We start from the raw sequence: 19,850 nt of genomic DNA on the forward strand, positions 1-19,850 counted from the left end.
ATCGTGGCCTTTAATGCAAGAGTATTAGTGTTAAGCTTTTTAATGCAGAAGCATTATAAATGTTGATATCGTGGCTTTAATGCAAGAGCCTGTGCTCGGGCTTTTAATGCAGCAGCATTAGTGTTGACATCGTGGCCTTTAATGCAAGCAGTATTAGTGTTGAAATACTATGTTATGTTGCAGCAGCATTAGTGTTGACATCGTGGCCTTATGATGCAGCAGTATTAGTGTTGAAAATACTATGTTATGATGCAGAAGCATTAGTGTTGAAATATTGGCCTTATAATGCAGCAGTATTAGTGTTGGGGCTTTTGTTATGCAGAAGCATTAGTGTTGAAATCGTATGTTATGTGCAAGCAGTATTAGTGTTACTATGCTTTTGATGCAGCAGTATTAGTGTTGAAATACTATGTTATTAGTGTTGCAGCAGTATTAGTGTTGAAATACTATGTTATGTTGCAGCAGTATTAGTGTTGGGGCTTTTAATGCAGCAATACTATATTAGTGTTGCAGCAGAATTATTAGTGTTGAAATACTATGCAAGAGTATTAGTGTTGGGGCTTTTAATAGAAGCATTAGTGTTGAAATCGTATGTTTTAATGCAAGAGTATTAGTGTTGGGGCTTTTAATGCAGAAGCACTATGTTGACATCGTGGCCTTTAATGCAAGAGTATTAGTGTTGAAATTATTTAAATATGTTGCAGCAGTATTAGTGTTGATAAATGCTATGTTATGTAGTGCAGCAGCAGTATTAGTGTTGAAATACTATGTTATGTTGCAGCAGTATTAGTGTTGAAATACTATGTTATGATGCAGCAGTATTAGTGTTGAAATACTATGTTATGATGCAGCAGTATTAGTGTTGAAATACTATGTTATGTTGCAGCAGTATTAGTGTTGAAATACTATGTTATGATGCAGCAGTATTAGTGTTGAAATACTATGTTATGTTGCAGCAGTATTAGTGTTGAAATACTATGTTATGATGCAGCAGTATTAGTGTTGAAATACTATGTTATGATGCAGCAGTATTAGTGTTGAAATACTATGTTATGATGCAGCAGTATTAGTGTTGAAATACTATGTTATGTTGCAGCAGTATTAGTGTTGAAATACTATGTTATGATGCAGCAGTATTAGTGTTGAAATACTATGTTATGATGCAGCAGTATTAGTGTTGAAATACTATGTTATGATGCAGCAGTATTAGTGTTGAAATACTATGTTATGATGCAGCAGTATTAGTGTTGAAATACTATGTTATGATGCAGCAGTATTAGTGTTGAAATACTATGTTATGATGCAGCAGTATTAGTGTTGAAATACTATGTTATGATGCAGCAGTATTAGTGTTGAAATACTATGTTATGTTGCAGCAGTATTAGTGTTGAAATACTATGTTATGATGCAGCAGTATTAGTGTTGAAATACTATGTTATGATGCAGCAGTATTAGTGTTGAAATACTATGTTATGATGCAGCAGTATTAGTGTTGAAATACTATGTTATGATGCAGCAGTATTAGTGTTGAAATACTATGTTATGTTGCAGCAGTATTAGTGTTGAAATACTATGTTATGATGCAGCAGTATTAGTGTTGAAATACTATGTTATGATGCAGCAGTATTAGTGTTGAAATACTATGTTATGTTGCAGCAGTATTAGTGTTGAAATACTTATGTTATGAAATGCAGCAGCAGTATTAGTGTTGAAATACTATGTTATGATGCAGCAGTATTAGTGTTGAAATACTATGTTATGATGCAGCAGTATTAGTGTTGAAATACTATGTTATGTTGCAGCAGTATTAGTGTTGAAATACTATGTTATGTTGCAGCAGTATTAGTGTTGAAATACTATGTTATGATGCAGCAGTATTAGTGTTGAAATACTATGTTATGATGCAGCAGTATTAGTGTTGAAATACTATGTTATGATGCAGCAGTATTAGTGTTGAAATACTATGTTATGATGCAGCAGTATTAGTGTTGAAATACTATGTTATGATGCAGCAGTATTAGTGCTGAAATACTATGTTATGTTGCAGCAGTATTAGTGTTGAAATACTATGTTATGTTGCAGCAGTATTAGTGTTGAAATACTATGTTATGATGCAGCAGTATTAGTGTTGAAATACTATGTTATGTTGCAGCAGTATTAGTGTTGAAATACTATGTTATGATGCAGTATTAGTGTTGAAATACTGTTATGTTATGCAGCAGTATTAGTGTTGAAATACTATGTTATGATGCAGCAGTATTAGTGTTGAAATACTATGTTATGTTGCAGCAGTATTAGTGTTGAAATACTATGTTATGATGCAGCAGTATTAGTGTTGAAATACTATGTTATGTTGCAGCAGTATTAGTGTTGAAATACTATGTTATGATGCAGCAGTATTAGTGTTGAAATACTATGTTATGATGCAGCAGTATTAGTGTTGAAATACTATGTTATGATGCAGCAGTATTAGTGTTGAAATACTATGTTATGATGCAGCAGTATTAGTGTTGAAATACTATGTTATGTTGCAGCAGTATTAGTGTTGAAATACTATGTTATGTTGCAGCAGTATTAGTGTTGAAATACTATGTTATGATGCAGCAGTATTAGTGTTGAAATACTATGTTATGATGCAGCAGTATTAGTGTTGAAATACTATGTTATGATGCAGCAGTATTAGTGTTGAAATACTATGTTATGATGCAGTAGTATTAGTGTTGAAATACTATGTTATGATGCAGCAGTATTAGTGTTGAAATACTATGTTATGATGCAGCAGTATTAGTGTTGAAATACTATGTTATGTATTATGATGAAATACTATGTTATGATGTATTAGTGCTGAAATACTATGTTATGATGCAGCAGTATTAGTGCTGAAATACTATGTTATGATGCAGCAGTATTAGTGCTGAAATACTATGTTATGATGCAGCAGTATTAGTGTTGAAATACTATGTTATGTTGCAGCAGTATTAGTGTTGAAATACTATGTTATGTTGCAGCAGTATTAGTGTTGAAATACTATGTTATGATGCAGCAGTATTAGTGTTGAAATACTATGTTATGATGCAGCAGTATTAGTGTTGAAATACTATGTTATGTTGCAGCAGTATTAGTGCTGAAATACTATGTTATGTTGCAGCAGTATTAGTGTTGAAATACTATGTTATGATGCAGCAGTATTAGTGCTGAAATACTATGTTATGATGCAGCAGTATTAGTGTTGAAATACTATGTTATGTTGCAGCAGTATTAGTGTTGAAATACTATGTTGTGATGCAGCAGTATTAGTGCTGAAATACTATGTTATGATGCAGCAGTATTAGTGCTGAAATCTTTGACAACAACGGTCATCACGATCAAAATAGCATTACACCAAACAGAATGTAAATCCCTGGCCTGCTGTACAGTTACATCCAGTGTTTAAGCTGAAGTACGTATTTCTCAGCGTCAGTGTTGTGGCTATGAGCGGTGTATCGCCCAACAGCAGATAACATCTCATACATTGCATACGGGGAAGTGTGGTTCGTCTGTCTATTTGCTGGACACCTCTACCTTCTTTGACCGGAAAGGCTTTGTGCATATATGGATGACAACGTCCGCGATCAGCTCCAGAACCTCACCCAGCGTGAGGAGGGAGAAGCCCAGCCACAACCCTGCCTGTCCGCCGACATCAGACAACAGACTCTTCCACTGGAATACAGACAGGAGATGTAAATATACTGACATCAGACGACAGACTCTTCCACGTGAATACAGACAGGAGGAGATATACTCATACTGACATCAGACAACAGACTCTTCCACTTGAATACAGACAGGAGGAGATATACTCATACTGACATCAGACAACAGACTCTTCCACTGGAATACAGACATGAGATGTAATTATACTGACATCAGACAACAGACTCTCCCACTGGAATACAGACAGGAGATGTAATTATACTGACATCAGACAACAGACTCTCCCACTGGAATACAGACAGGAGATGTAATTATACTGACATCAGACAACAGACTCTCCCACTGGAATACAGACAGGAGATGTATATATATACTGGCATCAGACAACAGACTCTTCCACTGGAATACAGACAGGAGATGTATATATATACTACATACTCTTCCACTGGAATACAGACAACTGACATCAGACAACGGACTCTTCCACTGGAATACAGACAGGAGATGTAATTATACTGACATCAGACAACTGACTCTCCCACTGGAATACAGACAGGAGATGTATATATATACTGACATCAGACAACAGACTCTCCCACTGGAATACAGACAGGAGATGTAATTATACTGACATCAGACAACAGACTCTCCCACTGGAATACAGACATCAGACAACAGACTCTCCCACTGGAATACAGACAGGAGATGTAGATCAGACAACAGACTCTTCCAATACTGACATCAGACAACAGACTCTCCCACTGGAATACAGACAGGAGATGTATATATATACTGACATCAGACAACAGACTCTCCCACTGGAATACAGACAGGGGATGTAAATATACTGACATCAGACAACAGACTCTCCCACTGGAATACAGACAGGAGATGTAATTATACTGACATCAGACAACCAATATACGAAACAGAGACATGATCTACTATATGATATTGTATTATTCACTCACTCACTCACTCACACATACTCACGTCGTATGACGGCCTTGTCCTTATCTTCTGGTAGTTTAGTTCCTTGTAGAACACATTCAGTTTCAGCATGTTTCTCCTGAATAAACAGACGCAGGCATAACAGATAGAGGCTACCATGCCAGTGAACTTCAAATAAGAGAGACATTCCCATATTTAGATCTATGCATGAAGTTTCAGAGTGACAAAGTACTCTTCACAAGGCTGTGTGACTAAAGGAATCATTTCGAATTCCAGCTTTCCAAAATTCAGACTTCTCTTGTGGAGCAACATTCCAACAGGTATAGCCCCCTGTTATTTACATTTCACAACCTTTGAAGTACAATCGAGCATGTTCTTTTACCAAGATATCAAATAGCGTCAAATGACCCTTGCTCAGAAGTTGTTTGATCAAGGTTACAGCATTCAAGGACTCAACAATCAAGGACTGCTTTCAAAAGATTTATTGTGGACAGTACATTTCAAAATTTGATGCACCAGTTACAAAAATGCTGTCCGATTTATTTTGATTTGTACCCATACGGTCCCGAGTGCTTTCAAGTGAACAAGTAGCTAGCTTTTGTATATGTTTATCACGGTTGTCACTGAATGCAGCGTAAAACCAACAAACATAACATAGTCGGAATTGTACAACCGACATTTCTTATGGACGTGGAAGGTTTCGTCGATGTTATTATTAGGTTGGGCAATATTCTGAAATGGGAATAAACATTGTATTCCGCAGATAAGTACAATGTACACTGCGCCAGCCAGGGCGACAACAAGTACCATCCTTAAATACTGTAGTGTGATGCTGCTGGGCATCAAACCACCGTTCTCCCTGGAAATAGCAACCCTACTGTCAGTACAATGTACCGCGGCAGGAGCTGATACAATATGTCCGATTGTCATCAAGTTTCATTTTCCCCTGTTCGAAATACGCATTATGTCGGAAAATCCTCATCATCGCTTTTCATGCACTTGACCCTGACCCTGACCCCTAAGCCCAAACATAACCCGTAACGTGATCCTCTTCCCTATCCTAGCCCTAACCCTTGACGACCCTAATGTATAATTTTGGATCTGGCATCTTTTACGGACCTGAAAAATGTATCTTTGTCATCTGCAGATGCATTCTCGTTGATAGGCGACACACTTTGTTTGTTCCTGAGACCGTTGATAAAGTCATCTAGAAGGCTGGAAAGATAGTTGCTTGCTGGCCACATGGCTGTGGAGATCTCCAACTGGTGGGACTCGTCTCTGAATCAAGCAAAAGTCGTTAGATATTATTCAACGTCCTCTGTCATGTGAAGTTTTAACTTTGCACACCATTATCCAACATGACAAACTTCACGAAAAACTGTCGTTCTATATAAGCTGGTCATCTGTTGATATATGTAAAGGCCATAGTTAAAGAGTTGCATGTCTATCTTAATAAGTTCCGGACAATTTGTCAATAATAAAAACGATATGTGAAATTTTGAACTTCCTTACTGGTAGTAGATGTGTGAAATAGTCCAGAAGGGACATTCTGGCTAGAAGCAAGCATCCCCAGGGGTACAAATCGTGCTCCCCTCCTTTAGGATTTATTTCTTTGTACACATGAATTGGAATTTCTGCTCGCACCAGCAAAGACATACCACGGAAATATGGCCAAGAGTTTTACCTTAAGCTTCAAGAACATCGATTGTTTCATGTCGTTCAATAGCCATCAAATAACTCATCTCCTTCCACCAATTTACTCACAACTAGAAATATAGGATACCTGCGAGTCATATTGAGATCTCTGCAAGGAGAAAGATAAAACCTCTTCACGGGACAAGAGGGATGACTTCAAGTGTCCCTTAATGTCAGGCAATATCCCAGCAGCTCCTCCACACTTAGGTATGTTCATTGGATAGGTGCTCTGTAATTCAGTATACTCTGTCTAAGAGGCGGCATACGAATCCTGCTTAATAGAGTTTGACATGTGGAGTACATTTCCAAACTTGACCTTCGAAATGACCGATGCACTTCCGTACCTTCACTTGTACCATATGTTATGTTTTCATGTTTGATTGATTTGTTGGTTTATATATTCTAGGTACAAGACTGACTTGTGACATGGCGCGAATACCTTACATAGGAGATCGAGCTGTACACTCAAGACATTAGACTGTAGGCTACACACTACACAGCAGGCAGTAGGGAAGCAGAAGGCAGCAGACTATACACTGACAACAGACTATACACAGACGACAACAGACTATACACAGACGACAACAGACTGTACACTGACAACAGACTATACACAGACGACAACAGACTATACACAGACGACAACAGACTGTACACTGACAACAGACTATACACAGACGACAACAGACTATACACAGACGACAACAGACTATACACAGACGACAACAGACTATACACAGACGACAACAGACTATACACAGACGGCAACAGACTCTACACAGACGACAACAGACTCTACACAGACGGCGGCAGACTCTACACAGACGGCGGCAGACTCTACACAGACGGTGGCAGACTACCACAGACGGCGGCAGACTCTACACAGACGGCGGCAGACTCTACACAGACGGCGGCAGACTCTACACAGATCTACACAGACGGCGGCAGACTCTACACAGACGGCGGCAGACTCTACACAGACGGTGGCGGACTCTACACAGTTCATGGCAGACTGCACACAGTTCGCGGCAGACTCTACACAGTTCGCGGCAGACCGCACACAGTTCACGGCAGACTGCACACAGTTCACGGCAGACTGCACACAGAACTCACTACATATTAGATAGTAGACAACACACATCATCATAGTAGAAATACGACAGAAGACACAGCCGGCAGGGGACGTGTGCTACACAGAAGACTGCAACACTGATCACAGTGACCTACTGGCAAGGTGGATCGCACGTGTCCGGACAAATCAGCTGGTTATTCTTGTGCCTTTTCAACGCCGCTGATGCACATGTCTCTGGAACAGAACTCTGCCAGTTAGGACAGTTCAGCGGTCCCGCAATTCGCAGAATCTACATTTATTACCCAAAGCCCTCTATTTTTTGTTTAGCTCTATCCCTCCTGGCTGGTATATAAATGAATGTGTCGAAAATACGACAACAATCATTTGCCCGGCGAAAAATTCAACCTCCATGCATGTCACATGGTTGGCCTAAAATAAAATACTTTCAGCCGCCATTATGATGTAGTAATGTTAAACCTTGCTCGGACTCGGATATGCGGGCAGATCTGATGAAACCATTCCGTCCTCAAAAATAGATACAGTGCCAATACAATATTTAATCCATGCGTTATTCAAAACGTTAAAGCTTGAAAAATGACATGGCAAACATGTAGTCCATTTAAGAGCGCTCAGTTCACGCCTAAGATTCCAGTTCTATTCAATGCATCACGTGAATCTAACTCTAAGCTTGAGCTATTGTAGTTCAGCGAAATATAACACCATCACAAACAGGAGGATTCGTTAATTGATAACTGAAGTACCGTTTTTGTTGGTTTCAATGTTACAAAACCCTACTGGGTGAGGGATGCTTGAGTTGATGATGTTGAGGGCGTCGGAGTTGCATGGGTAGATGTTGTAACAGCAGCCGCACTCCGACACCAGCATCTTCTGCAAACACGTCCTCTTGCACGTCTGAATAGAAATACAACACCATAGTAACGAAGACAAGTCACCATAGCAACCAAGAAATCCTATCTCAAGTCTCTGTTGTCATCTCATTAAAACAAGGATCATGATCAGGTTGTCCTTGTATTCGAACCCGTAATCAGCAGAACGCGACGGGCTTCAAAGGATTCATCTCATCGTTGTGAATGCCAGGAAATGGCCACCAAGTACACGTAAGACAAACAGTGATTGTTATAAGTAATATACAGGGGTACGTTGCCCCTGGCGAGAAAGTCTTGTTACGGCGTCACCAACAGCGAACAACGCCACGTTGAATATATCTGATGTGTGCAGGGTAACAAAAGATGTTATCAACTGTTTAACAGATTGTATTAAGTTTGTTTCTCATCAGCGTCCCAACCTTATCGCTGTAGCTGATGTTGGGAACCTCGGTGGTGAATATATTGGGAGGTTCCTCTGCCCCTTCCGCATAGAGCTTGCAGTTACCGTAGGGGTGTGAAACACGCTCCACGGCGACCTAACAACATACAAGGTGTGGAGAAAATGATATAAATATCAGATTATAATATCTCCATGCAATCTGGGTTAACCTGTTCGCGCGTACACATATGCTGTATTTACCTAATTGAGTGAGTTGAGTATTACGCTGATATGGGTAATATTCGACCATATCGTGACTGAGGGACATCCGAAATGTCCCATTGCACCAACGTAGGAAACAGAACCCAGGATTCCGTGCGACAAGCCACCAGTATGACCAGTATCCAACCCCCTTGTTTCATATAGAACAGGATATAACGAAAGCGACACAGATGTGTTGACTGGACCCCACACCAGGACTCCGTGCTCAGACCTCAACCCCAAGAATATTCAACCTGTGATGGTCAAGGTCACAGTCTTTATCCTTACCTTGGTGACTCCGACTGAGGTGGCAAACCCGGGACTTATGTCGAATCCGTCGTCTTCAGGGAATGGCATGGTATTGGGGCTGTGGACGACCACCTTGAAACCAACGCTGCTGCTGAGGTTGGAGATATACTCCCCCTCGTCAGCGTATAGCGTTAGAGACAGACCTGTAAGTACACATACAGCATCACAGACAGAACTGTGGAGAAACAGACAACATCAGAGACGCACAACATGAGCGACTGACACTATCAGAGACAGATTAGTCGTGACACAGACAACATCAGAGACAGACCTGCAGGAACACAGACGACATCAGAGACAGACCTGCAGGAACACAGACGACATCAGAGACAGACCTGCAGGAACACAGACGACATCAGAGACAGACCTGCAGGAACACAGACGACATCAGAGACAGACCTGCAGGAACACAGACGACATCAGAGACAGACCTGCAGGAACACAGACGACATCAGAGACAGAGACAGACCTGCAGGAACACAGACGACATCAGAGACAGACCTGCAGGAACACAGACGACATCAGAGACAGACCTGCAGGAACACAGACGACATCAGAGACAGACCTGCAGGAACACAGACATCAGAGACAGACCTGCAGGAACACACACGACATCAGAGACAGACCTGCAGGAACACAGACGACATCAGAGACAGACCTGCAGGAACACAGACGACATCAGAGACAGACCTGCAGGAACACAGACGACATCAGAGACAGACCTGCAGGAACACAGACGACATCAGAGACAGACCTGCAGGAACACAGACATCAGAGACAGACCTGCAGGAACACAGACATCAGAGACAGACCTGCAGGAACACATCAGACGACATCAGAGACAGACCTGCAGGAACACAGACGACATCAGAGACAGACCTGCAGGAACACAGACGACATCAGAGACAGACCTGCAGGAACACAGACGACATCAGAGACAGACCTGCAGGAACACAGACGACATCAGAGACAGACAGGAACACAGACGACATCAGAGACAGACAGCAGGAACACAGACGACGACATCAGAGACAGACCTGCAGGAACACAGACGACATCAGAGACAGACCTGCAGGAACACAGACGACATCAGAGACAGACCTGCAGGAACACAGACGACATCAGGAGACAGACCTGCAGGAACACAGACGACATCAGAGACAGACCTGCAGGAACACAGACGACATCAGAGACAGACCTGCAGGAACACAGACGACATCAGAGACAGACCTGCAGGAACACAGACGACATCAGAGACAGACCTGCAGGAACACAGACGACATCAGAGACAGACCTGCAGGAACACAGACATCAGAGACAGACCTGCAGGAACACAGACATCAGAGACAGACCTGCAGGAACACAGACGACATCAGAGACAGACCTGCAGGAACACAGACGACATCAGAGACAGACCTGCAGGAACACAGACGACATCAGAGACAGAACTGTAGGGAAACACACACAATACCAGAGACTCGCCTACGGGACCAAAATAAACATTGGTGAAGGAGTCACGGGAACTCATAGCTGTTTTAGCCAAGCAGTCAAGATATTTGAATATGCTGTTACATTTTAACTAAATTAGATTTTTATATCTTTATATTTCGATATCTAATTAGGATTGACAGGAACTGATGATTTAGGCACGGAGTTGCCTCCCTTAGGGTAGTCATTTAAGGTATCATTAAACCCCTGTTTCGCTCTGATCACGACACATACCGTGTATTGACAATGCTCATGTACTCGTCTACACCGCGTGGAAGGTGAACTTTACATACAGAGTTAGACAACGTGTACCGTAAAGCGGCCCCGTTCTGCTGATGTAGGTGGAATCGTCGTCTGTCGGATTGAAGGTGTAGCAGTTGCCGTGCATGTAGTTGTAGAAGTGGGTGAAGTTCCTGCAAGAGTATGTTAAAATGATTATTTCCTTCAGGTGCAGGTTATCGCCTTACAAGTTCAATTCACTTTTATTTGTATGTATTTTTCATTGTTCAAATACATACGGAAATTGATTAAGCAACAACTAATTCATAGGCCTATATTTCTGTGATTTAAAAGAAAACAGAGCATATATATAAATAATTTATTAGCATTTCGCATCTTGCGGTATAGCAAGATAATTTTGTGGAGATATTCAATGCAACTGTAACGACGTCATTTTCCTAATCTGTACCATATTCAAATAAACGAGATTATGTCATGGTAATCTTGGCTATGTTTCTCCTAAACCCTTTTTTTCACTACAACATTCATATAGTATGGGGATCTTTGACACATTTTATGTACTAGTTCATTAAAGAGATGCTTAATTAAATTTACATATGTATATATACAGAACAACATTAGAAACGCACCACCCTATAATACGAAATATCCCCGTCAGACAGAAATGTACCCATGATATCTGAGCGTCGGTGCATTTTAGTGTGGTGCGTTTCTAATGTTGTTCAGTATATTGCCATAACCACACGTCCATACATCGTTATGTCTATATCTATAACAGTTCGTCTGCTCATCCATCCACCAATCCATCTTCTATGTATGTATGTATGTATGTATGTATGTATGTATGTATGTATGTATGTATGTATGTATGTATGTATGTATGTATGTATGTATGTATGTATGTATGTATGTATGTATGTATGTATGTATGTATCTATCTATCTATCTATCTATTTATCTATCCATCTGTCTGTATAGTGCACCCATCCTCCCTCTATCATGTTGTATCATCTATCCATCCATCCACCCATCATCTATCTGTCTGTATTGTGCATCCATCTACCCATCCTTCCTCTATCCATCCATCCACCAATCCGTCATCTATCTATCTGTCTGTATAGTGCATCCATCTATCCATACTCCTTATATCATGTTGTATCATCTATCCATCCATCCGCCCATCCGTCATCTATCTGTATAGTGCATCGATCTACCCATCCTCCTTCTATCATGTCTCATTCATCCTTCCATCCATCCATCCCTTCGTCAGTCAATCCCTTCTTCTATCATGCATTGCTTTTAGCAAAGGTTTATTTTGATCATGGACTGGGTGGTTTGGTAGTTCTATTTATTTATCATCATTCACGAATGAAGAAAATGGTTACGATACTCAATATTTAGAGTTTTGTTTTGTTTTGGTTTTTTAAATAGAAAGTGTTCAAACCAAATGGTCACTCACTCGTTCTATGAATGTATTAACACCCACCTATGTGAGCAAACCAGTCCTTGGAAGGAGCACTCTAAAAGCATGTCGCTGATTTGATGGCCGATTTGGATTTTCACCGACGTATTCAAGCTTGCCAATACTCTCTGGAAATTGATTCTTTTCAGGAAGCCGCTGTTGAATTCTTCGTTGGAGACAGATGAACTGCCACTCTCAAACAACCTGACGTCTCCGTTAGAAACTGCTGAACTGACACTCCCAAACAATTGGCTCCCCTGTGTAGGTGCGATTGCGTTCTGTGAATAGTACCTGGTCATTCAGCTACCAATGCATAATTATGATCATAACCCGGATTTTACTTCGTTTCAAAAACTATTTTTATTGAAGTCGAAATGTTTAAAATATGATCGATATAGCGGAATGTCCGGAATGTCCGGAATGTCCATGAAATATTGCTTACCTGGAATTGCGAAGTTGTTTTCAAGCTGTCAAATACAGTCTGTATAACTTCAATACTGGATTTCATTACTGGGTTAAGGTTGCAAAACGTGATGGCAGGGAAGCGAAGTCTGGAGTTGTATTTGAGACTGACCACTGTCGATACCTCCCACCTGCTGTAGACGATGACTATCGTCCAGATGTTGTACACAGCAACGCCTTTGAAAAGGAAAACGTGAAATAACATTATACCATAATCTCTGTTAAAAATTATATGATGTTATATAAAACTGTGTTCAAAGCGTACAATGGAAGCAAAAAAAAAAGATATCTACGTCCATTGAACGATTCCGGCTGCATCAAGAATCCCTATCGTATATGTTGAAAATATAAACGTATATGTTGAATCAATAGGTATTATGAGCTTGTAATGTGGTAAAGCTCGTTCAGATATTGAAATTAGATGTTCATTCACTCTTGCTGTAACGCACTACTAGGACGTAAGTCGATACAATGTTCACATGATAATGTGCAAAACAACAAACCTAAGATATCGGTAAGAGGATAAATTGAAGATTGTGACAACAGTCTGGGAACCTGAAGGATTACAAACCAAGAATTTGCTATTCAGAAATCCTCCAATATTTCAGTGTTTCGTTCACATGAATGTGTTGTTGCCTCAAACGGAAGCTGTTTGTCTGTTTACTAGATATATATAGACATCCTAACATAGAAGTCACACGCACGCACGCACGCACACACAAAATAACGTTTAAAATACAGTAGCAACCTTTTTATTTATCTAGAGTGCATTTCAAGAATGAATACAAATATGTTTAGCTGTGAAAAACATTTAGTGGTGAAGCATAGCGGTGGTTAAACATCTTTAAACTCCAAATGCGTCATAATTATGGGACAAGGATAATGCTTATGTTTGTGTATAAGATTAAAACACGTTGTTTAGAATGTAAGTTTGCTGACATGAAATTCGTTATCAACATGACATTGTCAGGGTACGAGCTATCACGATTCATTGGGCCAAAGAGAAGTACTTTCGGCTTTACGTGCCAATGCTCAATCAAAGTAGCCTACGGAGACAGTCTCCTTTAGCCAGGATCATTCAGAATCTATTCAGGAATACATAAAAGGCTTTAGAAACAGTGTAAGCATGTACTGGGTTAAAGTTAGAAAGTATGTAGCATATCCTCACCCCGTCAATGTTATTTCACTGAAAAAGGTTAAGCTCCTGTACTTCGTAATTGGGTTTTTACTTCATTTAACTTGAACGCCAGACAAATATGTGATGTATATTGTGACTTAAAGTCACACGATGTCTTCTGTCCAGAGACAACCATATGATGACGGGTACATATTCTACCCTTAGTTCACCACAGAGACAGTCATGGGATGACGGGGTCATGTTCTACCCTTAGTTCACCACAGACACAATCATGGGATGATGGGGACATATTCTACTCTTAAGTCACCACAGAGACAATCATGGGATGACGGGGACATATTCTACCCTTAGTTCACCACAGAGACAGTCATGGGATGATGGGGACATATTCTACCCTTTGTTCACCACAGAGACAATCATGGGATGACGGGGACATATTCTACCCTTAGTTCACCACAGAGACAGTCATGGGATGACGGGGACATATTCTACCCTTTGTTCACCACAGAGACAATCATGGGATGACAGGGACATATTCTACCCTCATGTCGCCACAGAGACAGTCATGGGATGACGGGTACATATTCTACCCTTATGTCACCACAGAGACAATCATGGGATGATGGGGACATATTCTACCCTTATGTCACCACAGAGACAATCATGGGATGACGGGGACATATTCTACCCTTATGTCACCACAGAGACAGTCATGGGATGACGGGGACATATTCTACCCTTATGTCACCACAGAGACAAGCATGGGATGATGGGGACATATTCTACCATTTGTTCACCACAGAGACAGTCATGGGATGATGGGGACATATTCTACCCTTTGTTCACCACAGAGACAATCATGGGATAACGGGGACATATTCTACCCTTTGTTCACCACAGAGACAATCATGGGATGACGGGGACATATTCTACCCTTTGTTCACCACAGAGACAATCATGGGATGACGGGGACATATTCTACCCGTATGTCACCACAGAGACAAGCATGGGATGATGGGGACATATTCTACCCGTATGTCACCACAGAGGCAGTCATGGGATGATGGGGACATGTTCTACCCTTATGTCACCACAGAGACAATCATGGGATAACGGGGACATATTCTACCCTTATGTCACCACAGAGACAATCATGGGATGACGGGGACATATTCTACCCTTATGTCACCACAGAGACAATCATGGGATGATGGGGACATGTTCTACCCTTATGTCACCACAGAGACAGTCATGTGATGACGGAGACATATTCTACCCTCATGTCACCACAGAGACAGTCATGGGATTACGGGGACATAGTCTAACCTTATATCACCACTGAGACAATGATGTGATTACGGGGACATATTCTACCCGTATGTCGCCACAGAGACAATCATGGGATGAGGGGGACATATTCTACCCTTGAGTCATCTTAGACAAACAATCATAGGATTTTGGGGAAACTATTTTACCCATATATCCCCACCTATAAACAAGCGTTAGGGGTTTATAACCTATTCTACAACAAAAGTGTCTCAGAAAAATAAGCCTGTGCTGGAGCCCTATTTCAACTAAAATCACGACCGGGAAAAATGCATAGGATGCTAGGGACTTATTCTACCCTGAAATCCCACAGAGGAAAACAAAGGAGCACTCGGGGCCCTATTCTTCTCTGAAATCAAGTAGAGACAAGCATAGAGCATTGGACTGGTGACCGACCGTGACATCCCTACAGGCAAATAACATTGGTTACGTGACCTTTTCAAACTTGAAATCACCTTGTAACGTTACAACTTCAGACCTGATTAGTTGTGTCTGTGCACTATGATACAACCAATATGATACGCACCATTGTTTGGCCATGAAAGGACATCGATTCTGGAGAAAGGAGTCATCTCAAAGTTGTGCGGAACAACAATGTGGGAGTGAATAATTGAACCACAATTATGTTATCTGTCGATTTATCAGTGTGTGAGATCAATCAATGCACCATCCCTCTGAAAGTGTTAGCAAAGCGAAGACGTATCACTTTACCCGCGTAGTCGCCACACATGCAATTAAAGCCACACAAATAATTCCTTTTAAAAAGCGGCAAAACCTGATACTCTTCACAAAAAAGAAACGCATAGGCGTTTTCAGCAGTTCATTTCCATATATTTTGACAGCACTCGTCATTGGGACATGTCCTATGTTTGAATCCCGTTAATCACGTCGTGGTTGTTATGTATTGCGCGCAAACCCATCCCAAAACGTGTTTGTAAACGTGCATGCAGAAAAAGTTTTCCACAAAATGCACGTGCAAAATACCAACCCAACTTCATTATTTTATTGCGAAATTTACGACGTAAACGAAGATTAAAAAATGCCAAGATTGAATGCTACTAATTGACGTTTGGAAGCAGGGGAGTCCCAGTCTGCCGTTGCAAGACACTTTAACGTCCATCACAGCACCATATCTCGATTATGGCATCGATATACCCGCTTCAATTCGACCCAAGATCGTTCCTGAAGTGGAAGACCAAGAGTCACCACTCCTGGTCAGGGCTCATTCACGCGGGTATTTCACCTACGTCACCGATTTGCTACAGCAACGGACACTGCAGGACAGGTTCCTGGTCTTCCGACCAAACCATCAGAAATCGTGTGAGAGAAGTGGGAATTCGAGTATATCGACCAAAAGTTGGACCTGTCCTGACACGACTACACCAACAAAGTTTCCAATGGTGCAGCAGGGTACAGGCATGGAACCTTGGTAACTGGCGACGCGTTTGGTTCAGCGATAAAGCGCGTTTCCTCCTGCAACGTCAGGGTAGAGTCGACACGAACGTTTTGCGCCGAACTGCGTTAGACAGGTGGACAGATTTGGTGGAGAGAGGAACGGTGTGGGGAGTCATGTCCTATACGGGTAGATCAGAGCTAGTGGTGGTTCAAGGCAATCTTACAGCAAATCGCTACATCTACCAAATCCTGCGACCTCACCTCCTCCCATTTTGTAACCGCCAGAGGGAGCTGTTTCAACACGACATCGCTCGACGCAAACGTCAATGTCCACCCCTGACCTTCCAAATCGCCTGATCTGAACCCGATCGAGCGTCTATGGGACGAACTTGATCGACCCGTCAGTAAAGGTCACCATCGTCCTCAGAAACTTGCATAACTTGCCAACGCGTTGCAGAAGGAATAACAAAGAATTCCTCAAGCTAAAATCCGGCGACTTGTGCAATCCCTTCTAAGGCGGTGTCGAGCAGTGACGGCTGCAAGGGGTGGTGTCACCAGGTACTGACCTGAACGCCCCCTCGTGTCCACACAATGTGCAGTGAGTGAACTGAATTAAAGCTGACCATGACAACAATACATATGTTCATCCGTGTGTCGAATTTCCTTCATCTATGTTCAAGTTTATATAGTCTCCCTGGTAAAACCAAATCCTATTTTAGTTCGTTACAACTGCAACTGCAATTCGGGTTGCGAGGGAAGAAATAGTTGGCCCAGGAGAAGCATGACATTCAAGAAATTGTTACGGGTGTTTTGTCCATTCAAACATTTCTGTCACCGTTGTTTTGTAAACGTAATAACACAAAAATTGTCTACTCACCAGCACCAGCTAACACCGCCAGAACCCAGAAAGCTCTCCTGAAGAAGCCCCGTTTTCCTACAAACCTGGACACCCCATGCATGCTCGTGCTTTCCGCGAAGTAATTGGTGAGGGAAGCAACCGATTCATGTCTATTGCTGTCCATTTTGTTCCCGTACAACTGGTCGCAGACTTACAAGTCTCCGGGTCGGTGTATAAACAATACTACTTCTCAAGCTTATTACGAAAACGTCATACTGAACCAGACAATGTAACACCATAGGCCCTCGCCGTACTATGAGGTGATGTCGTGCTAGGTAATGTTGTAGGGGGCAGTAACGACTGCAGCAACTCACACGGGGTAATTATGCAAGTAACTACCATCAAATAACACCATATATGGAGATGCATTCATTTGTGATTCGCTGATGCTCGGCAGTGTGAGCTTCGTGGTGTACTGATTGGCTGAATATCATTCTTGTACCAAACCAAGGCTCCTTCCACTAATCTTCGAAAGCCACAGTATTGTTTATTGACAACAAGGCGCATGGATACGTCTGCATCAATACAACAGACAAAACTATGATTTAAACCCGTCGGCCACAAAATGAGTGAACATTAAGTTTTAATGTGGAAGCCACAGATAGCAACCAAGCATGGTGTAATTGATATAAATACTGATTGGCTTTCGGTAATAACTGTGTTTGACTGGTAGTTTAGAAGTTGGTGATTAACAACAAAGACAAGATATGGATGACAACTTGTCTTTTCTATTATAATGTGCGTCAGGTCTATACATTCATAAAGCATCTTGTCGTTATTGGTACGGCATAAACCCATGCGGATCTCAAGTGCGTAACCTTGTATGCATTGTAGTGGTGGTCCGATTAATTGAAATAATCGAAGATTGGTCTCAGTGACTAAACGACCAAGCAATCGATCATGTTTTCTCATAATCTAACACAAACAATTCTAGAACACTTGTTTTCATTAACAGTATTTTTCACTAGGTTGGTTTTGTCTGTTACATTTCATGAGCACTGCAAGCTCGTTCCAAGTCATGACTGAATTTATCTTAAAGACTCTAAGAAATGTATGTTCCTCCATACTCTTAAATGACGCTAACCAATTATTTTCGATGATTGATCGGTTGTAATGAACCAATCATCAATTATGAGATTTTAACCAATTCCCAACACTAATGCATTGTGCTAGATTGATGACCGAAGCTGATGCATTCACCTGTGGAAACACATTCGTCAGGTGATTGTATTCTGTTATGTCCCAGGAAGAGACAACTGGCTATCAGTCACAGTTCAATTATAGAAAACGTTGCAAAAACTGCTTTCTTTGTGATAGTCAAGGAGCTTATGGGATTCCGTGCGAGTTTTTTGATGAAAGCAAATCATATATTCTTTTGTGTTTATATGTTAAAGGAGTTTAAAAAAATGTTTGGTTCCAATCTGAATATTGATGCAAACGCTATTTTTAGCTCAAAATCCAAGATGGACGCCCATATTTAACCGGGAACTGAAAAAGTTGCAAAAACTCGGAACAAAACAATGGTTTTAATATCAAATACCATGCATATTTGGTTACGGAATATATATCTCATATGCTGTTAGTCTCAAGATCTCTTTAGTTTGATTTTAGTCTTAAATTTACATAAAAGAGTTACTTTTAGCTCTAAAAGTTATAATGATGAATAAAAACCCGATTTCTTCACAAGGCATATATTTTGCATAGAACTAGTACAATATGAAAAAGGAATATACCTTTAACCCTGTTTATCAACTATAGAAGAGGTCTTTACATGAAACTGCGACCCGGAAATATAATCTTCAAAAAAAGAAACGCACAAGCCATTTTTTTAGAAGAATTTCTTGCGTTAGTTTAAGTGCAATTATTCCATGTAATCCCAATGGTAAAAAGGTGAAAATTCAAACGTCTATAGACAAAGCTTTTACTGTTGTGTTTCTGTTTAGTCCACATGATGGCGTCAAAGTCAGTTCTTTGTATGGCAACCATTGGCAGCAATTACTGCTCGGCACCGCCTGGATAAGTTCACGAAGTAGCTCTTATCATTGTAGGCGACTTCAATTTCCATTTTGACAACAAGGATAACCATGACACTAAACGAATACTTAATCTTCTTTACGTCCACAACTGTGTACAACTCGTGTCAGAGGCAAGCCACAGAGGTGGACACACTCTGGACTGGATAGTTACCCGTGCT

At 41.1% G+C, this 19,850-nt stretch overlaps 1 protein-coding gene across 1 annotated transcript; it reads right to left on the reverse strand.

Moving 5' to 3' along the window:
- Window positions 1-3,259: 3,259 nt before the first annotated feature.
- On the reverse strand, window positions 3,260-17,949 carry LOC124279801 (amiloride-sensitive sodium channel subunit gamma-like). Its single transcript, XM_046715680.1, has 11 exons — window positions 17,636-17,949; window positions 12,880-13,076; window positions 12,462-12,715; window positions 11,048-11,148; window positions 9,227-9,390; window positions 8,718-8,834; window positions 8,173-8,323; window positions 7,567-7,645; window positions 5,764-5,922; window positions 4,687-4,762; window positions 3,260-3,699 (listed from the first exon to the last, which is right to left on the reverse strand). Exons 1-11 carry the CDS (start codon window positions 17,778-17,780, stop codon window positions 3,541-3,543), a joined length of 1,602 nt encoding a protein of 533 aa, XP_046571636.1. The 5' UTR covers window positions 17,781-17,949; the 3' UTR covers window positions 3,260-3,540.
- Window positions 17,950-19,850: the final 1,901 nt, after the last annotated feature.

The sequence above is a fragment of the Haliotis rubra genome, unplaced genomic scaffold, assembly GCF_003918875.1.
Source record: "Haliotis rubra isolate DU_JTF1 unplaced genomic scaffold, ASM391887v1 Scf257, whole genome shotgun sequence".
Lineage (NCBI taxonomy): Eukaryota > Metazoa > Mollusca > Gastropoda > Lepetellida > Haliotidae > Haliotis > Haliotis rubra.